Below are 22,832 nucleotides of genomic sequence, written 5' to 3'. Positions count from 1 at the left end.
AAACTGGGAGATCATGAATTGTAGTCCTGCTTTGGAAATGCTTTGAGTCACTTTAACTGCACTCTAATTCATCTAATGTGGGGTGGGAACCGGCGACATTTCAGATGTTGCTAAACACAAACTTTCAGTTGTCCTAAGAACTATATAAAGGATTCTGGGACATACGGTATAATTTAGCAAAATTATGAATATACTTGCCCACTTCCAAAACTGAATTTACTCCCAGCCATATTGGGAACACTGAAGAAAGTCTGCACCCAACAGAACTTTCCATTTAATCAGAGCTGTATTGGTTCTTTATGAATTAGTCTTTATGTATCATGACAGGGCTATCACTTTACATGATACTGTATTAAAAGCCTGAGAGTCTGTTGGTCTGTATTTTAAGATTGGTAGATAATGGAGAAAGGGAAGGGAAAATTATTCAGGGAAAAGAAGGAAGAAGAGGGTACAATATTGCAGTGATGCCTACTTAAGCAAAGTTATAGAATAACAGCCTTCCTGTACTTGACGTCTTAATTTTATTTAGTTAAGTTGTATAAAATATTGGTGCAGCCATACATCTTAAACTAAATTCTGGGCAGTTTACAATCACGAATAAAACCATAAAAGCTAAAAACAATAAACCAATAAGAAGTCTCAGATGGTTTCCTAGACTTCCCTGATTAGCATAATTACACTGACTAAGAATTCTGGGATTTGAATTTCAAACAATCAGGAGGACTCTAGATGGGGAAAAGTGTAAGTATGAACTCAGTTCTGATGAGTGATTTGTAGGGAAGAAATAAAGAACCTTCACACAATTGTTTCAAAAGCAATTATAACAGAAGTAAGGAAAAAAACCAGGGATTCTTAGGAGAACAGGAATATTGGAATATAAGACCAGAAATATGAAGCTAGAATAAATTCTGGATTTAAAAAAATCAGTCTCACTAACAAACTGCCTAGTTCCTATATTTGGGCAGAGTTAGTTTAATTCTGTAGTGTATTCATCGATTGAATTACAGCCATACTGTACAAGCTCTTGCGTAATTGGCTTCAGAATTCATTATTGCACCAAAGTAATATTTTACCCAACTAGAATGTGATTAAATTTTAAAAAAAAAACATATTTTGGAATAAACCACACCATCCATGGTTAAAGTCTGTCCATAATGAATTGGTATCTTCATATTCTCCTTTGTTTGACACTAATTTGCAGAATTCATTTTAAAAATAAATTATATTGTGTTCACAGAGACTTCCCTTTTGGTTCATAGACTGCTTTTCATCCAAAGATCTCCAGATATTATAATAAACAAGAATATACCGGGGACAATATATTTAGGGTCACAATCTCTGTATATATAGAGTGCTGCAAGGAATTTCCAAGTGCAAGAGAATAAAGATACATCACACAAAAGTAGACTTATAGGATAGCTACAAAGCAATGCATTTATGTTTCTCTCTGTCTCTTTCTCTCTCTTTCTTTTTCTCACTCTCTCTGTTTCTCTTTGTCTTTCTTTTTTCCCAGGTATGCACCACTTGGCATTTTGTTTTTAATTGCTGGGAAAATTGTTGAGATGGAAGATATGGGTGTGATTGGAGGCCAGCTTGCCATGTATACAGTTACTGTTATCATTGGTTTGCTCATCCATGCAATTATTGTTCTCCCACTTCTCTACTTCTTCATTACTCGGAAAAATCCTTGGATCTTTATTGGAGGATTGTTGCAAGCTCTCATCACAGCTTTGGGAACTTCCTCAAGGTAGGCTTTCACAATCAAATAGCTTGGGATACAGGAGTTTCTACTGGGTATATACGGCCGTTACATATGCATAACCCAAGAATAATAGGTCCCAAAACACACATACACACCCAAATTGGGTTGAGCTTATCTACAGATGTCTATGGAGATTCTCAGTCATCCAGGTCATGGTTGTCCAAAAGGTGCTTTTTCACGAGGCAACTAGACTTCCTGGTTTTTTCTTTGAAGACGTTTTGCGAAACGTCTTCAAAGAAAAACTAGAAATTCCAGTTGCCTTTTGAAAAAGCACCTTTGGGACTTACCTACAGATGTAATACTTTTTTAAAATGCTGTGTATTCCATATATACTAGAGTGTAAGCCTGTAAGCAGATTTTTAACATTTTAACTAAAATACCATGAGCCACCCACAGATAGGCTGACCCTCAAAATTTTCAGTTTTCACAACTAACTATGGATAGCAACATTTTTCATGGTATTTTGGTTAAAAACTTGAGAGCTTATTCATGGATAGGCTAGTCCAGGGGTCTGCAAACTTGGCTCTTTTAAGACTTGTGGACTTCAACTCTGGGAGTTGAAGTCCACAGGTCTTAAAAGAGCCAAGCTTGCAGACCCCTGGGCTAGTCTGTGAGCATATACAGATGTTTTTATTGCAAAAGATTGAGAGAAGATGTGATTGTTCCAGACTTCTGTCATTATCCCAGGTTTCTGTCACTCTTCAACTCTACTTTAGGTTTTACTTTACACCTAATTTTACACCTAACATGTTGTCCCAATATGTGTATAGCGACATTTATCTGCATCTGTGTACCATTCAGAGTACAATGTAAGATTTTGATGCACATTGTATTATTTGGCTGTATATTCCAATAAATCTTTTAATTGGACATCTATTTTACATTAATTTTTCTTAATCCTGAAAATTAATATCTGAAACTGCTTTGCATTGAGAGATATCTTTTAGTCTAGTGCTGTCTCCAAGTTAGACAGACATCAGTGAAATGAAAGGCATTGAAAATGTGTAGGCACCACACATGATCTAACTGTACTGTATGGTCTTTCTATAATATACACCCAGGAATCCAAATTCTGAGTGCAGATTCCCTCAAATTTGGACCACTGTCTGAAGATTAACTACATGAATAAATTATTTCTCTTTGTACATACATTCATACATACATATATGCATACATACATACATACATACATACATACATACATACATAGTAATGATATCTACTTGTATTTTTCTCCCCATCTGGTTTCAGTTCTGCCACTTTGCCTATCACTTTTAAGTGTTTGGAAGAGAATAATGGAGTAGACAAACGCATTACGAGATTTGTACTGCCTGTGGGTGCAACTATTAATATGGATGGGACAGCTTTGTATGAAGCCCTGGCTGCAATTTTCATTGCACAGGTTAACAATATGGATCTAAACTTTGGGCAAATTATCACAATCAGGTTTGTAAACCCTGCAAAAAAATACATATCCTTGTATACCTATGCAAGGCAACAAAGCTAGGAAAGTCGGAATGAGGGGCATTTCTGAGTGGGATGCATGGTAACACAGGGGGGACAAGAGGATGATAAAGTAGGAGATCATGAACAATTCAGAAATCACAGAATATTTCATTGTTTGCAATGCAAATTATTATATCAAGACCTAATCCAGATTGAGACAGCTGCATAGACTGCAGGTCTTCTTCATATTGTGCTAATTATTGTTTTTAGAGTAATATAGGAGGGAGGGAGGGAAGGAAGGAGGAAGGGAAGGAAGGAAGGAAGGATCTAAGAGATCTGGAAAATGCCAACTTGGTGAAGACTGGTCTAACTCATGAAGCTGAATACACAGTTAAGAATGGCTTATTTAGCTTAAGCACCAAATTTGCTTGTAAGAGAAATGAAAGGGGAAAGACTTTTGATCATGCAAACTAGCAACTGATTCCAACCAGACTCACGAACTTCTAGCCAACAACTTTTTCAAGACTGAAAGAGTTTTATGAGATAAGGACATACTTTTAAAAAATGAAAATGGCAGTATGATTGGTTTTATATCTCTTTCCTTATAACAGTATTACCGCAACAGCTGCCAGCATTGGTGCAGCAGGAATTCCTCAAGCTGGCCTGGTCACAATGGTGATTGTACTAACCTCTGTCGGTTTGCCTACAGATGACATAACGCTTATCATTGCGGTGGATTGGTTTCTGTGAGTAATTTTCTATAGGAAGTAGACTAAAGACACGAGTGGAAACCAAATTTATCAGTCATTGTAATTCCTGAAGAAATGTATTGGGTCTCTTTGAAACAATACTTGGCTACGTTGCATACAAATGTCAAACTGTCATCTTATATAAAAAGAAGACTAGAATAGGATACTGATGAGGATTTTTGGGGCAGAGATATGAAAGTTATTCATTGTTCACCTTCCAGGCTGTAGTTTTTAGAAAGATGCATTATTCAGTCCCGCCAGCAACCGTATTTTCAACATGCAAATCTTAATTTCTCTGTTATCTGTTTCTTAATGAACCCTTTCAAACGCTGCAGCTTGTGGCCATTTAGTTTGACTCTCCTGTGTGAGAAGGAAGAGGTACCAAAAGAAAATATGAATGTTACAAAACACCTATGTGCTGTTCCTTCTTGGAACTGATATTTAATTTTTAAATATGGCTTTTATTTCGTTTCACTATTTAATTTTTATTCCATCAGCCCAGTAACATTTTCTATTTACTACTGTGCAAATATTGAAGCAAATGTTATTATATTGCTGATATCATTTTAAGGAAAGAATGTGGACTTGTCTTATATCTTCTAGTGAAAACTTTCACTGTGTTGACTGGTGACTGGTTTACTTAATTTGCAACGTGTTCCCTAGGGATCGTCTGCGCACTACTACCAACGTTTTGGGAGACTCCATCGGTGCAGGAATTGTCGAACACTTATCCCGCCATGAATTACGGAACAAGGATGCTGAAATGGGCAACTCCGTAATTGAGGAGAATGAAATGAAGAAGCCTTATCAGCTGATTTCACAAGAGAATGAGAATGAAAAGCCCTTAGACAGTGAAACCAAGATGTAAGGTAGAGAAAAGTTGACACAAAGCACTAGAGATATGGAAAATGTACACTTTCTTTGGTCCTTCTGCTTGTTCCTCATTTCTTCTTGTACTCTCAAAGCACTGAAAAGGTTTAAGGATGAACTAGATATTACGAGAGACATAGAGTGTGTGACATGCCTCCTCTGCCTTGGGATAGCTAGGTTAGAGCAATGAACAACAGCAGGCTGTTGCTCCATATGCCTCACCTTGTTCCTTCCAGTAAGGAAGGCCAGAGGAGGGCAAAGCAAAGCACTGTATTTCCATGTATTGTGTTTACCTAGACATACTTTCCCTGGCCTGATGCCTTCCTGGTGTGAAACTACAACTCCCAGAATTCCATGCAGCAGACATGCTGGTTAGAATTCTGGCAGTCCAAATCCATTACATTTGTGGGACATCTGTCTGGAGAAGGCTGCACAATTTGTGCAGGAGAAAATAGGGATGAGCTGAGCTGCGCGTTTTTCAAAATTGGTGAAAAATATTCCAAATTTGTGGCTACAGGCCATTAAAAAAAAAAGGCATTACAGAACGTGATTTGCAACATTTTAATGGGGGGTAAATATTTTATCAAATTAGCAAGCTTATTCAAGAATATATATATATATATATTTCCTTATCCTGTTAAATGTGATCTCATTTAATATAAGCTGAAACAGCAAAAGAGAAGAAATCCTGAAAGAGGCTCTAGCATTTTGTTCAAATGCTACAAGTTCTTAGCACCATCAAGTCAACCTTTGACATTTCATGCTATTCCTAGAAAATTAATAGCAAATTTTGATTTCTTTTTTTAAAAAGATAGTGTTACCTTATTTCATTGCTGTTAGATCGGTACGAATACTATTTTTTTCTAAAGGATGAAATAAGTGAATAGTATTTCCCACAGGTCATTATATTTATGAATTAAGCAAAAACTACTAATCATGTTCATTTCTAACCAATGGGATATTTTAGTATCAGAAAGAGGCTCGTGCTTCTTGATACTGTGCACCTTCAAATCCCATTGATTTTGTATATCACAAACCTGCAAATACCTCTGTGTATGTGTAACATTATGACTCTCTTTTAGATGATAGTATTTAGCACAGATACTGCTACTCATACACACTGTTTCTTTTTTCCAGGATCAGAGGTCAAATGCACACACATTAAAAACATATGCACTTTGGAACAGGAAATTTATCTTAGTTGCTTCATTGCTATGGACATATTGAATTATTGCTATCACAGCAATTGTGATGTCATTATTTGATCAAACAACTGTAAATATTCTGCTGATTCAATCTAGTGAGGCTTTGATAAATTATAACCCACCAATCATATATAGTTTTCAGAAAGAACTGCTTTTGCCTCCTATAGAAACGGTTAATATGGTGGGATTATAAACAGTTAGGCTCCAGGAAGATTACCATGGTTCATAAATTGTCCTGCCTTTAAATCTCATTTTTTTTCCCATGGGAATTGAAATCCTCACTGATTTATATCCATATGGCATATCCAATCAATCGTGGGAATTATAGTTTAGTCTGATATTAAGAATCCTGTTGAAGATCCTTAGCACCCACCCACACACACACACACACACACATACACCCAACTTAAATTTACATGAAAGAGAAGCCAACTCTTAAGCCAATTAGAATTTTTGGCAAAGATTTAATCTAACAGTTCATCATCACCATTGCAACTCTCCTGAAACATCCCCTGAATTTAGCAACCTAAAGACCTAAACATATGAATTCTAAAACACCCATATTTTAAAAACAACCAAAATGAAATAAAAATCCCTTGTTTCCAGGCAGACTTTGCTGGACATTATGCACAATGCTAAGCCATCATCATACAGATGAGCAAAAAGATATCAAAACAGAGAAGTAGCTCACATAGAAGTGGTCTGCTATGATCAAACTAAGAAATAAATTGGGATTCTGTTTCTCTTAGCAGCTTGCTTGTTATATAGGAACTAGAGATTGCAGCTGAAAAGAAACTTACTATAACCAAGCAAAAAAATGAAGGTTTGCTGTGATATAGTTTATTTAATAATAGATTGCAGGTTATTTTAAACCACAATTCTTGATTGCACATAAAGGCAAGCCAGTAGGAATCAACTATTAAAAGAAAATTGGGTTTGGTTTGTCCTTCTTTGTTCCATAGGAATGGCTCTCCCCAAAGTTCTTTCTACTAGTGATGTAGTCCTTGATTTACGACCAAAATGGAGTCCAAAATTTATGTTGATAAGTGAGAATTTGTTAAGTGAGTTTTGCCCCATTTTATGACTTTTCTGGTCACTGTGGTTAAGTGAGTCACTGCAAGTTGTCAATTTAGCAACATGGTTGTTAAGGAATCTGGCTTTCCCATTGACTTTGCTTATCAAAAGGTTGCAAAAGGTGATCACATGACCCTGAGACACTGGAACTGTCATAAATATGAACTAGTTGCCAAGCATCCAAATTTTGATCACATGACCATGGAGATGCCATAATGGTTGTGTGACAAATGGTCATATGTCCCTTTTTTCAGTGACGTTGTAACTTGGAACGGTCATTAAATGAATGGCTATAAGCTGAGGACCAGTTTGTGATTTATACTGTCTGCAATTATAGCTAGTATGAGTTTAAATTAAACTTCTGTAGCTAAATTGTCTGCCAATCCCTGTGTTTAATCCTCTAGCACAGGGGTGTCAAACTCAAGGCTTGCGGGCTGGATCTGGCCCACAGCGTATTTAGATCTGGCCTGCAAGCCCACCCTGGAAACAGCAAAAGACTGGCTTGCGGTGCCTCTGCCAGCAAAAACAGAGCTCTGGGGGGCCCACATGCATGCCTCCTGGGCTCCATTTCCGGCCACGACAGCCTCCTGCAGCCTTTTGCCAATGACGGAGCTTGGGAGGGCTGCACATGGCCCTCCTGGGCTCCGACACTGGCAAAGGCTGCAGGAGGCTATTGTGGCCGGAAACAGAGCCTCAATGAGTGATGTCAAGCTGGCTACGCCCTCCCTGGCCATGCTCACCCACCCCCCAAGGTCACACACAACCCTGATGCGGCCCACAATGAAATCCTGCTGTATCAGGAAAGGTTTTAGAATCTCTGGACACCATGTTAAGTATGAGCATACAGCTGGAACTCTAGACAGCAGTGCCTACAAAGCATGTGTCAAGGTTCGGCTACATTTGTGCTTTCATAGTGAAATTACAGAGCCAAAAATGCTTTCAGGAAGGGGAATCTTCCGAAATTTGGTTAAATGCATTTTAAAAAAACAAACAAAACCCAACTGGTTTAAAGACTAAACTTTCTATTCCACTAACACTTTCTCTTTGTTAGCAGCATTCATCGGATAGACCCTGCTAACAAAGAGAGGAGATAACTTTGTATAAAAATAACACTAACATGGTGCTTGATTATTTTTTAAGAAAAAGAGTATATAAAGAGAATAATGAAAACATTTAATAAATATTGAAAATATAAAAGACATTTTTTTAAAAAAAGAGGTCTTGGGACTAAGAAAGGACAATTTTTTTAAAAAAATTGGCATGAGATTATGATTTTCGTCCATTTGAAGCTTGCTATTTTCCAGAACCCATTTATTTTTTTAAAAAAATAAGATTTTTAAATTATATTTTACATGCATGGTCACAGGAGACAGGAAGGAAAGCTTTATGCAAGCAGAATAATCTCTGCAATGGGACGCTTAAAGGAAGCCATTGTGACCTGTTACATTCCATATGTGTGGGACTCCTAAACCGTTATTCCCTTTTCTGCTAGTCAGTAACAATGGGAGACTCCCACATTTGAAAGAGTTTGACTTCATAAGATGGTGTAAATATAAACATACTTTGGTTGTATAGTTGTTGGAACAGTATTTTAATAGCATTTTTGTAAAATAGGGCTGAATTATTCCTTATAGCTGCCAATCTGTTACCGTGTTTCCCTGAAAATAAGACCCTGTCTTATATTTTTTTGAATCCTGAAATAAGCGCTTGGCCTTATTTTCAGGGAGGTCTTATTATTTTGGAGCGCATGCAGCAAGACAGGGCTCCTCTTGCTGTCTTACCTGATTTCCAGCTCTGTCTCCCTAACACTAACCAGAGGAAATGGCGGAGACCGGCTGCGCATGCGTTTAAATATTTTTTTGGGAGGGCTTATTTTCGGAAAGGGCTTATTTTCAGGGGGGCTTATTTTAACACATGCGCTGAAAAGCCCAATTGGGCTTATTATCCGGGGAGGTCTTATTTTAGGTCTTATTTCCAGGGAAACAAGGTATTTCAAGGTTCATTCATTTGTTCCCAAGATTGTAAGACTACCGAAAGGTACAAGATGTGTTTCATCCTGGCTAATTCTCAGAATTCTGCAGTTATGCCCTGATTTTTTTAATTTTATTTTTACAAAATGGTTATTTCACATAAAAATTGACATTATCCAATTTAAGCTAAAATAACTGGCCATTGTCTGATGAAATGAAAGACATTTTCAAGGTTCAGCCTCACAATTAGATTTAGAGCCACCAAGCATTACAGACAAATCTAGGCAGCCGCCCTGAGTCTTCGGAGAAGGGTGGGATATAAATGCAAATAAAATAAAATAAAATAAATAAATAAAAGAGAGATGATTTGCAATAGAATTCTCGGATTCAGTGTTGAAATGTTAAGTAAACTGCTGGTCTGGGGGAAAAGATTTAGGTTTTTTTGAGCTTTGACTATCAAATGTGGGAATGATATTTCTATTTAATCCAGACTTATAGCAGACCAACTCATTTTTCCATCAGCTGCTGCTCAGAGTTTACAATAGACCTTTACTATCCATCCCCTCTCCCAGAGGTGGTATTCAGACGATTCCGTCCGGTTCGGTTGAACCTGGACATAATGCCGTCCTATTTAGCCACGTTTTTGAGGCTGGGCGCATGCGCGGAAGGTCCGCTTGTGAGCAAAGAGCATGCACAGCGGTGGCTTGTGTGAGTGTAGGGAGAGAGAGGGCACACTCTCTCACATTTGTTAACTGGTAGGGAGGGTAAGCGAATCCCACCTCTGCCCTCTCCCCTTTATAAACCAGTATAGTAAACACTATACTATACTGATTTATAAAGGGGAATAGGCTTCCTTGTGCTTTTCTAATCGCTCAGTTTCTACTCGTGGGATAATTCCCAACGGTAGTAGTTTACGAAGAGTCTTTCCTCACTACTAAGCGTAAGCGAGGCCTGCTTTATCTGGGCTTTGAAAATCCAGACAATCACAAGACAGCAGCAAAGAATTGGAATTTTGTATACTTCTTTATTTTCATTGTGGATTTTTATAACCCAGATCCAGTAATCCTAATATGAACCACAAACCACTCACAAGCCTATATTTCCACTGGATGCCTCCTGTCGTGTTCCAGGCCAGGGATGGGCAATTAATTTTCCCAAGGGGCCACATGAGAAACTGGGACTAACCAAAAGGCCTGTGGAAGGGCCTATCCAATAGGCCTGTGAAAGTGCATAGGAATGCATGCACGCAAATACATAAACTTGGGAGGGTGGGGGGAATAGCAGCCGCCCTCAAACTAAAAGCAATGAAGTTGTATTGCATGCTTGGCATATATACTTATTTACATTTGATTTCTAATTTCCCATTGATCTCATTTGAGCTGGACAGGGACAGCCAAAGGGCCAGATATGGCCCAGAGGCCATAAAATGCCCAGATCTGTTCCAGGCTATATTACAAATGGAGAATGATAGACTCTTCCACATGATAGCGATAATGCCCTTTCTAGGGGCATTTTTAAAGACCCACCCTAAATTCTTGCTCTTGCTCACTGGCGCCTTTTGACGGACATTGTCAAACTGATAACACAAACAAACACAAGCTGGCTTGAAGTTTCTGAAACACATTGAGGATTATCTTAAAAGTGTGACAGGTGAATAAAACCCCGCAAAGATTTAACATTTCAGATTGTCCAGTGGGATTGTTGAGGTTGTAGGAACAGTCTCTGAATGGTGGAAGTAGGTAGGCAGGAGATCCGCTTAGCTTCCCCTTTGAAAAAGAATAGGAATTAACTCAGTGTGTCTGATGGTGTTTAAAGTAATGCAAAGCTCTTATGTAATCTCTGACTGTACGCAGTAAATGGATGTGCCTTTTTTAATTATTTGTTTCTCGTTTGCGCTAACAAAAGGAAAAGCTAGATTAGAGACAGATGTTTTCTGAAATGTAACTAGAGATATTTTTATAGCGGTACTGTAATGTGTACAAAGTTAATATTAAATTGTATGGAATAACTTTTACTATGGTTTGCTTTTGAACGGATACTATTTTTGGAAGAGGGTTGAAAAGATTTTCATGTAAAGGGCTATCATTCTGTGCTGTCACTTTAGGAGAAAATGGTATTACGAAGTGTGACAGTTCTTTAACTTTATACTAACTCTGTTTCTTACAGAAATCATGAGCCATAGAATATTCTCTCTTTTGTGCCTATTCTGAGTTGGCAATTGATGCACCCAGGGTGTGGCTTGAGAAATATTACTTTGTAGGTGTATTTTCAATTAAAAAGCAAATAGTTTTACATTATTTGTTTTGAAAAGTGTGGTCTTTTTCTCCTCAGTGAATAATGAGTCTAGAGGTGTGCTAGAATCTACACCAGGGGAGTCAAACTCAAGGCCCGGGGGCCATATCCTGCCCTGGGATGCTTAGATCTGACCCACGGGGCCACCCTGGAAACAGCGAAGGACTGGCCCGCGGTGCCTCTGCCAGTGAAAACGGAGCTCGAGAGGGCTGCACATGAGTCCTCCTGAGCTCCATTTTCGCTGGCAGAGGGTTGCAGGAGGCCGTAATAGCTGAAAACAGAGCTCAGAAGCCCGTTTTCTCTAGCAGAGCGCTTGGGCCACCACAGACTCCCCCAACATGAGTGACATTGAGCTGGCCACACCCTCCCTGGCCATGCCCACTCTGGCCCCCTGAGGTCAAACAATACCCTGATGCGGCCCTAAATGAAATCGAGTTTGACAACTGTGATCTACACACTTGCTCACACTTACAATAGCTATTTATTATACATGTTGGCCTCGGTCCTAAGAATGCTTAGCCAGACGTAAACCTGATTTCATCCAGGAAAGATAAAGATAAGGATGCCCTTTATCAACTGACTGCTACATTTTAACAGGGTTTTTTTTTTGGCAGAAATCATTTAGCACTGCAAAGGGGTGAAATTCACTTATCTTTCCCTACCGGCTTGCAAATGTGACCGTGCAAGACTCCTCCATGCATGTGCAGAGCCTTCTGCTTACGCGCAGAGGGTCAAAAACAGGACGCGATGATGTCCAGGCGGGTGGGCGGAGCCTCCCGCCGCCGGCGCTACCAGATCGCACGATCCGGATAGATCCAGCTGAATTTCACCCCTGGCACTACAGTCTTCCAAGATGTTTTCTTTCAACTTCAGTGTTACTCTCATCATAGCTGAAAAATAAGTCTACAAAATCCAGACAGCAGAAAAGAGTTGCCTGTGTCTGTGCTGCAAAATATTATTTCTCCAGATTTTTGCAGCCAGATAAGAGACAAGACAAGGTGGAGTAATGTGATATAGGTTAACTTACCTTAAGCTCTGTTCTGTGATATCTGCCATTCCCCTTTCCATATGCATCCACAATCAAACATGATCTTATATTTGCACATCACAAAAAGAGAGTGAGCCAGTTTGTATTGCATGCTAAGCCAAGGTGAAGCACCTAACCATGATTTTACTCATGATTTAGTTGTTAGCTTTCCTATAACCATGATCCAACATGTGTTCCAAACTTGAGGAGTTGATCTATCATTAATTTCTTCTTTCAGTGTCTGGACAGAATCAGTAGCTGAGACTATTCCAGATGCAGTAGTAGCTTCATTTCTCTGGTTATATTTTGAAATCCTTAGGCATTGGTGGGCTGCAAGGAAATGGAAACCTGAGGGATGTACAGAAAGTGGAAACCCAGAATGTACAAAGAGGCTGGTTTCATATGTCATGACTCCAACTTGATCAAGTTAAGTTCATTCATGAAAGGGTGATATTTCCACTCCCCCAATCACCAACCATGAAGTTGGCATAGATTCTGGAATGGCCAAAAACTGCAACTGAACACGAGTTGTTAGGTCATCTGGCATGGAGCCAAGAATAAATCGCTTAACTATGATTTACACTAAGCTTGGCATGTAAACATGCCTTGAATGCATGTACTGTGTTATAGCAATAGCACTTAGATTTATATACCACTTCACAGTGCTTTACAGCCCCTCTCTAAGTGGTTTACAGAGTCAGCCTTTTACCCCCAACAATCTGGGTCGCATTTTACCCACCTCTGAAGGATGGAAGGCTGAGTCAACCTTAAGCCTGGTGAGATTTGATCTGCCAAACTGCTGGCAGCTGGTGATCAGCAGAAGTAGCCTGCAGTACTGCATTCTAACCACTCCGCCACCGCGGTTATCCTGGGAAAATGCATCCCAGATATATATAATATTGAAAGGAACGTCTTGCTTTCTATTAGCACAAAACCCTATTTCTCACCATAATCCAGAATAATAATACTCTATTTTATTTCCAATATTTTATCAGAGACCACATGAGAAAAGGTCTAGATTTTTTAGATTGCACTACAAAAATCCTGATGACCACTAGGTGGCAACAACAATGCAGAAAGTCCTAGTTCTTTGCTGTCATCTAATAATCATTTGAATATCTGCAGGCCAGGTATGGCAACCCTGCCATAAGATCTTCAGTCAGTCCATATGACAAGCCTTTCCACCCAGAGTTCTTCAGAAAATGACTTCCTCCCAAGTCATTTTACATACATTTTACATACAGCAAGCATAATGCAATTATTCTATCTATATGCAGTCAGTGAAGTGTCTGAATCTGATCTTGGTGATATATTGTCATCACATCATATTTGAAAGAAAGAATAAAGCAGTTCCCTTAAGAATAGCAAAAGACAACTTACAAGATCATCTGCTATTTGCATATATGGAAGATTGGAGGACTCCTAGTATGACTTCTGGAGTCCACAAATGATAACATTCTGTTTTTTTCAACTTCATTGCCAGATAGCATATATTCACTGTATTTTCAGAAGCACTGAATCCTGTTCATCCAATTTGTGTTCTTACAAGATAACAATAGCACTTAGATTTATATACTGCTTCACGGTGCTTTACAGCCCTTTCTAAGATGTTTACAAAGTCAGCGTATTGCCCCCAACAATCTGGATCCTCATTTTACTGACCTTGGAAGGATGGAAGGATGAATCAACCTTGAACCATTCAGAATCGAACTCCTAGCGGTGAGCAATGAGTTAGCCTGCAGTACTCATTCTAATCACTGCATGACGCCACCATAGGTCCCATAAAGGTAAAGGTTCCCCTCACACACACGTGCTAGTCATTCCCGACTCTAGGGGGCGGTGCTCATCTCCATTTCAAAGCCGAAGAGCCAGCGCTGTCCATGGTCATGTTGCTGGCATGACTAAATGCCAAAGGCGCATGGAACGCTGTTACCTTCCCACCAAAGGCGGTCCCTATTTTTCTACTTGCATTTTTTATGTGCTTTCAAACTGCTAGGTTGGCAGAAGCTGGGACAAGTAACAGGAGCTCACCCTGCTATGCGGCACTAGGGATTCAAACCACTGAACTGCCAACCTTTCAATTGACAAGCTCAGCCTCTTAGCCACTGAGCCAATGCATCCCTTCTAGCGCTATAGGAAGTAGCTATTATTCCTATAAGTTTCAGACCTTTTTATAGCATGCTTCCTTAAAACAAGGAAATGCGGATTCAAAGGAAGTGATTTCAGTGGGGCATATTCTGAAGTAGATTTTCATACAAGGAAACATATATAGGAATTGATGGTAAGTCGTTGCAGTACAGACAAGTTCATACCAGCTTAAATCAGAACTGAGCCGACAATTCAGTGTTCTCAATAAAGAACATCATAAATCCTTTTTTATTCTACACACACACCCCAGCTCCCCAAATATTTTATTCATATTGACTGAATTCACTCAACACATTGAACTCAGTTGTTGAGACAACCCATTATCTGGATTCATAAAGTACACTGAAACATGAAGGCTGAAGTTGCACCACATCCTGAGGTGCAAAAATCAAGGTTAGCATTAATCAAACATATTGTGCAAATCCAACTGCTGGGTCTTTGTCTTATTTTCCTAAGTGTGTTACCTTTTTTTCCCCGTCTTTATTTTATATGCCACTCCAATCTTCAAAGTCTGGTGTTCATTATACAATAAGTATTGAGTTCATTTACTTTCCCCCAAGGTCATTTCATCCACTTCATATTAGAACTGTATTGTTCGTGATTCCACCATTTCATTTCACTTCCTTATGGTATGCCCAGAAAACTCAAAAAAAAAAAATAGAGTTTAAACTGGGCGGAGAATAGAACTTACGCATTGGGCTGTGTCTCCTCTTTTCCCCAACCTGCTTATGTGCATCCAGAGAACAGAACCAATATGAATTCTTCCTATCACTTGCAAGTAACTCCTGCTGTTTCTCAGCTGCCAAGGAAACTGGAGAGAAAACTAAAATTCTGGGGCTTGAATCGTTATTGTGTCCGCAGATGTGTAGAATACTATATATATATATAACAAGGAGTGGACCATTGTATTATGAGAAGAATACCAAGGACCAGTGGTGGGATTAAAAAATTTGTATTACTGGTTCTGTAGGTGTGGCTTCGTGGGCGTGGCAGGGGAAGGATACTGTAAAATCTCCATTCCCATCCCAATCCAGGGGAAGGTTACTGCAAAATCCCCATTTCCTCCCAATCATCTGGGACTGGGGAGGCAGAGAATAAATGGGGGCAGGGCCAGTCAGAGGTGGTATTTACCGGTTCTCCGAACTACTCAAAATTTCCGCTACCGGTACTCCAGAACTGGTCAGAACCTGCTGAAACCCACCTCTGCCAGGGACTGAACTTTCTACACAAAGCTAAGAATTAATTTTGCCAACACTGAGTGTCATGGAACATGTTTCAACGTAGTTCCATTAACGAATGTGATGCTTTTACCATTTTAGATGCATCAGAAGCAGGGCATTTTTTGACAAGGAATACTGTTCAAGTGGTTGCCTAAATTATCCTGTAAATGTAATATAAAAAATTAGATTAGTTGTAATATACCACCTTTTTAATTGCCTCACTACAGGAGAGGCACATCCCCATTAAACAGATTAATATTTTTAAATCATTTGTGGCTAGTGGAAACCCCCTAATTGTTTTGTACTCAAAATTCCAGATTCAGTTTCTGGAATGCTAACAAGTGGCAACAGATTTATAGAATATTCAATTAACCTTTGTGTAATTACATACGTACATGCGTATTTTTAAAAGTCTGGTCTAAAAAAGAACAGGGGGAATTTAAATCTTAATTTCAAATTACACAAACCTTCAGGGAACTTTTCATAAGCGTCTGATAAGCTGTACATTTATTTTACATGATTAGGGTTACTTGTTCTTTATAAAATGTATAGCTCACTTTTCACCTTGGGCAGATTTTTAAAATGATTAAGATTATGAATATCATATAAGTAGTTGGCAAGATCATTTTCATGTAAATAACCACTGAGAGTTGCCAGATTACAGTAGGATAAAAATAAAACCAGGACAACCATTGGCCCCACCAAATTGTCTTCCAACCTTATTATTCTATGTTCCATGTTCTTTATAAAATCTGTAGATAAGAAGATAAGTAGGTAAGAAGGAACCACTTCCACAATTAGCCTAGAAGACAGCTTATTGAAGTTTGAAATTGGTCCCAGGCCCAGCAACAGAGCTAAAGGCACATAATGCAAGGGTGTTTCTAAATGGAGGCTGGGTGGAATCCTACAGATCAGAAGGTGGCAAAAAATTTTGTGGTCAGCAACCAGCAGGCAATTGTGAAGTGAGAGGTACTATATTGTGCATGTGGGCAGGGACACAAGTTTTTCAGGGGTGTGTTTCCTGTGGCTTGGCAGAGAATCCGGGGTTGCTTTCAGCCTGTTTTAGAAAATACGCTGCAGTTGATGGGTGTTTCGTAACTCGGGTTGAAATTTGCCGCCAATTAATGCAAATGTTCCCAGAAGATCTGAGGGACTCAAAATGGATAACGGCACTTTTTTTCCTCCCTGGGGCCTCTGCTTGATTATCTTTTTGCTAGAAACAAGACCTCAGTTATAGAAGAACAAGGGAGGGAATTCCAACAGCCTTTCATCTATTATGAAAACTATGCTCTCTAGCTTCTCTTTTAAAACAGCACAACCTTAGGTTGGTTACTGTCCTGCTGAAAAGAAAATTGGGGGGGGGCAGGGACTAAATCTGATAGAATGGTTTCACTCAAAGCACGAACAAGCAATGCCCTACCAGTCAATGACTACTTCAGTTTCAACCACAACAATACACGAGCAAATAATAGATACAAACTCAAAGTAAACCGCTCCAAACTCGATTGCAGAAAATATGATTTCAGCAACAGAGTGGTCAATGCCTGGAATGCACTACCTGACTCTGTGGTCTCTTCCCCAAACCCCCAAAACTTTAAGCTTAAACTGTCTACTGTTGACCTCATCCCATTCCTAAGAGGTCTGTAAGGGGCGTGCATAAGCGCACCCGCGTGCCTACCTTCTCTGTCCTAATATTCTTTTTTTACTTACTCTTTTCATGTATCCAAATTATGTTTATACTTTTACATGTTATCTTATATATGATTTACAAATAAATAAATAAATATAAATAAAAAGTTCACCACAAATCTCACCCATGTGTTGAATAAATTATGCAGCTAAAAAACACCTACAATACTATTTTTATTTGCCAGAGTTCGAACGGAAATAGAAAGGGCCTGTCAGCACTACGTTTACTGTTTCTATGTTTTACATGTGGATGAGGCTGCATCCAGGTATTTGTAAACAAAAGTTATAATTAGCTTAATTAATGCTGAGGCTCACATACCCCCAGACAAAAGCAGACATTCTCACTGTGCAATTCCAGTTAACTTAAAAACAATTAAGAGCAGAGATTCAGGAGACTAAATATAAAAACTTGGCTCTCACTTCTGACAGACTTATCCATTGAATGTATGTTTTTTTGTGAAATAAAAATAAATATTGAATACCATTTTCTAAGGAGTCTCGGGTTATAAGAAATATTCTAACAAACAGTGCCATACGGAAAATATATGTCCTGGAAAATACATTATAATCATCTTCAAAATGTAGACATTGACTAGAGAGGGAGAGAGAGGCTAGTGTAAATGTAGTTGGATTGTAGACTTGTACAAACCGTAGGAACAGTTTCAGTAGTGGGTTTCAAAAAATTTTTTACTACCGGTTCTGTGGATGTGGCATGGTGGGTGTGGCATGGCTTGGTGGGTGTGCCAGGGGGAGGTTACTGCAAAATCCCCATTTCCTCCTGATCAGCTGGGACTTGGAAGGCAGAGAATAGATGGAGTCGGGGCCAGCCAGAATTTATACTACCGGTTCTCCGAACTACTCAAAATTTCCACTACCGGTTCTCCAGAACTGGTCAGAACCTGCTGAAACCCACCTCTGAACAGTTTCACTGATATTCTCATCCCAAATAATATAATTAATGCTGCAATAACAATAGCACTTAGACTTATATACAGCCTCATGGTGCTTTACAGCCCCCTCTAAGCAGTTTACAGTGTCAGTATATTGCCCCCAACAATCTGGGTCCTCATTCTTACTCTGATGAGAAACAGTTTAGTTTTATTGGTGAAGGAGAATATTTGTTGCTCAGGATTGAAATGAAAGTAGTGCTCTTTGAGCTTGGTTGTTTTCTTATAGATGTTTCATTATCCAAACTGGGTAACATAATGAGCACTGATGATGTTATCTGCTTTGGGTAATGAAACGTCTGCGAGAAAGAAACCAAGCTCAGAGAGCACTAAGGACCCCTTGGTTTGAGGGTCTCAAACTCACATCGTCATGGTGCCATCACTTGACGTATTGGGACTTTCCCCCCACTTCGCTAAACCAGGCATAGGGATAGCCAATGCATGATGCATCCGGCCCACGGGCCAGGAGTTTGACAGCCCTGCCTTAGTGGTTCTTTTTAAACTATTGCTGTGTCTCGCTCGCTTTCCCCGCAGCCGGGTCCCTCTTATCTCCTGCCGAACGCTGAGGAATGTCCTAGCATGCCTCCAGGCCCCAGCCCTGGCACCATGCCCAGACAGGCCGAACAAGACGAAGGACCTGACATGCCTCCAGCCCCCAGCCCTGGCTCCATGCCCAGGCAAATGGAGCAACTAGACCCCTCCCCCTCCCCCACAGCATGTGAGCCTGAGGAATGTGAATTGCCAACAGCTGGAGCCTGGAGAGATCCTCGCTTCAGGAGAATTGATAGGCAGCGTCAGCAAAAGGAAGGGAGGGGCAGGCCTGGATAAGTGCTGAGTCATGGAGCCACACCCCATGGCCTATATAAAGGATCTGCTTTCTGGCATTCTCTGAGTCAGGCAAAGTCTACCTTGGATTGCTGAAGTCACTTCCTGGTCTCCTGCCTGCCTTGAGAACTTTGCTAGGACTTTGGCAGAGCTGCAGAGGCACGCCTGATACGGACTTCCCCGACCTGGTCATCAGCGGAGGAGTGGGACACGACAACTATATTTGCTCAGATTATACATAGAAAGTTGAACATAATAAAAACACTGTTCATTTATTGATCTCTGCATTAATCCTGCTTTTTGCATGATCACTGCAAGAGACTATAAAAATTAGGGTTAAGATGAAAAGATGTGGATTGCATGACACCATCAAAGAGAAGAAGTTTCCAAGGTACAGCCCTTCTATCTGTTAAACAGTTAAGCTCCCAAATGTTGCCGTCTTTGCAGGATACTGTACAGGACTCAGTTATTTTAATGTTATTTTAATGTTCCAGTGTTATATGGAAGCTCAAGGATATAAGGAGCAACTTATTCAAAAATCGTGTAACGTATAAGGGAAAGATTACAGATTAACAGAGTTGGAAGGGATCTTGTAGGTCATCTAGTCCAACCCACCTCCCCCCCAACCCAAGCAGGAGACCCTACACCATTTCTGACAAATGGCAGTCCAGTCTCTTCTTGAAAGCCTCCAGTGATGAAGCTCCCACAACCTCTGGAGGGAAGCTGTTCCTTTGGTTGATTGTTCTCATTGATAAAGGAGGGAATTAATTCATGTGGGTGGAAATCAAATACAAACCTAGCAAAGTGTTGTTACAGAGGGATTTTTTTAACTATCAAAAAAATCCAGAATGAAATGTGTACTCCAAGTATACTTATCAATACTGAGGATTCCCAGCTCATTCAGTTTCTCATTCTATGCAATTGCTCACTGCAATAGGAAAGTAGAATATGCTGCTGCCAAACACTTAGTCAGTGCCTCTTTCAGGTTGTTTTGCATTATGAGTTCCTTTCAGGGAACTAAAAACAACAATCAAGTGAAAGTTCCTTCTGGGAGACTACCTGGAGATTTTTCAGCAATGTACCAAAATGATTTGCCATTCAACTATCATTATACATCACGCAGAAGACAAAAAGGTCTCACAACAGAGTAGCACAGCACGATATAGAAAAAGGTGAATGTGTGGCTGTTTCACACAAGACACTTAAGTCATTATTTGCTATATGGTTTGTCAAAGTAAGCACAATTAGCTGGGATCACAAATCATGCTACCATATCTGCCATGATGCAGTGTTGGATTTCCCTGGTTTTCTTGCTCTGAAGAACACACATGGTGTGTTGCTCATTTAGGTATTTGTGTCTCCCACGGCAACCACAGACCAGTGTGCAGCAGGACAACACTGGATCCAATACTCTCTTTTCCCAAAACTAATAGTCTGACCTATGGGGTCCCACATGCTGTTCAATAGCTATGTGATACTACTACATGGATATCATCCAGAACTTTGAACTGGGTTGCCTTTAGTAGACTGGTTACACATAGCAACCATTCTCCTTATTATCCAGTCCAAGGAAGCAATTGGCACATTTGAATGCTACCCAAGTTTAATAATTGGATGGATGAGGAAGAACAGCCTGAAATTAAATCCAAACAAGATGGAAATGTGTTCAGTTAACAGGAAATGAGAATTATAATTGAGACTATGCTTCCCTGATATGGCAAGTCTGCAGCTTGGGAGGGTTCCTTAATTCTTAGCTGTCCCTAGAATGACAAATGACATCTGTAGAGAGGCGAAAGTTTGCACAATGAAATGTAGTACACCACTTGGGCCAGTGGTGAAATGTAAAATTTGTTGCTACCGGTTCTGTGGGTGTGGTTTGGTGGGCGGTTTGGGTCAATAGGTAGTAAAAAATGCTTTAAAAAAGTAAAAAAAAAAAAGGTTCTGACGATCACAGCTGTGCCGTGTGATCATCGGAACCTTTTTAAAAAACTTTTTAAAGCATTTTTTACTACGTATTCGCTCAAACTGGTAGTAAAAAATGCTTTTAAAAAGTTTTTAAAAGGTTCCAACAATCGCGTGGCACAGCTGTGCCGCACGATCGTTGGAACCTTTTTTTTACCTTTTTAAAGCATTTTTTACTACCGGTTCGACCGAACCAAAGTGAACCAGTAGCATTTCACCCCTGACTTGGACCCTTTCCTGAATCAATTATATTTGGCGCAGTTAGCCTTGATTTCATCTTGCCTTGTTACTACAACATGGTACATGCGGGCTTTTCTTGAGAAACAGTCTGGAAGTCGCAACTGGCAACCAGGCAGATCTACTGTGGCCATCAGTTGCTTACCAACCATTGTTTAAGTGCTTGGGTTGACCTTCAAGCCCTGAATCGCTTAGGTCCTATCTAATGGCCTCTCCGGTCCAGCCATTAGGAATGCAGAAGAGGCTGAATGATCAGGAGTATCTATATGATAAGCAGGGAGACAGGCTTCTCTTTCACTGCTATGAGAATGCTCAGCCTCACAAGTTGTGATTGGCCCCTATTCTCTAAGCATTTAAAAACCTTAAGAGGATGCATTTTCCTGGTCATTAATTATTAATTCATTGCAGTACTAATAGGATGTCAGGAAACATCTCAACGTTAGCAAAACACTGAAAATTGCAAAAAATTAATGTTTTGCCTTCAAGAACCATTTGAACAGAAAGTTGGATATATAGTATGGAGAATGAATAAAATTAAATATTGCACCATACAAAATCCCTAAGGTAAAAACAGTGGAATAAACAATACATTTAACCAAATCAGCCTTTTAAAAACAATTTCAATTTTCACTATTAACAATATTACAAATGCTTTAATAAGAGACTAGTAGAATGACACTTTTAAAAATCAAATTTTGAACTATGTGCAAGCAGTACTATAGAAATAAGACATAAGACTTACAAGAAATAAAAAATACACAACATAACCTTTAATAATTAAAATATTACAAAATTATACTTAAGTATAATTAAGCATTATATTGAAAATTACCGTCCTCCGTCCTGTTTAACTTCTACATTAGACTTAAATAATATTGGGGTTGAATATTATCAGTGTACGGATACCACTCAACTATACATTTCTACTCTGAGATGAACAGATGAAGCTATCAAGGTCTTAACCCATTGATTGGGTGTGGATGGGAAGGAACAATCTTTGATTCAATCCCGACATTTTTGACTGGCTATTTGGAAGGAGGAGGAGGAGGAGGGGGAGGAGGAGGAGGAGGAGGAAGAAGAGGAGGAGGAGGAGGAGGAAGAAGAAGGAGGAGGGGGGGGAGGAGGAGGAGGAGAAGAAGAAGAGGTAATTTCTATTTATTCTTTGCAATATGTCAAACAGATAACCATTATATTTTATATCAAACAGATAACCATTATATTTTATATCAAACAGATAAGCATTATATTTTATATTTTGTGCAAAAAATACAGAGACATGGATCTCTACATGAGGATGTCTATGTGAGGAGGAAATGGTGGCATAGCAACCGAATTGTGATGAAGTCATCATAAAAATGCTGCAGCTTATATATTTCCTTCACGCATCCTGACTCAAGACTTAACTGCTG

The 22,832-nt window shown here is 39.4% G+C and overlaps 1 protein-coding gene across 1 annotated transcript in view; it reads left to right on the top strand.

Annotated features, from left to right (window-relative positions):
• The window catches only part of SLC1A3 (solute carrier family 1 member 3), a 52,882-nt gene extending 41,399 nt beyond the window's left edge, over positions 1–11,483 (top strand). Inside the window, exons 7-10 of the mRNA XM_058171323.1 lie at positions 1,514–1,747; positions 3,014–3,208; positions 3,820–3,954; positions 4,621–11,483. Of these exons, the coding sequence (XP_058027306.1) occupies positions 1,514–1,747; positions 3,014–3,208; positions 3,820–3,954; positions 4,621–4,825 (769 nt within the window). The 3' untranslated portion in view covers positions 4,826–11,483. The remainder of the gene's footprint in view (positions 1–1,513; positions 1,748–3,013; positions 3,209–3,819; positions 3,955–4,620) is intronic.
• Positions 11,484–22,832: the final 11,349 nt, after the last annotated feature.

The sequence above is a fragment of the Ahaetulla prasina genome, chromosome 2 (assembly GCF_028640845.1).
Source record: "Ahaetulla prasina isolate Xishuangbanna chromosome 2, ASM2864084v1, whole genome shotgun sequence".
Taxonomy (NCBI): domain Eukaryota; kingdom Metazoa; phylum Chordata; class Lepidosauria; order Squamata; family Colubridae; genus Ahaetulla; species Ahaetulla prasina.
Note: the sequence above shows the minus strand (reverse complement) of the source record. Positions and strands in the feature narration are given on the sequence as shown.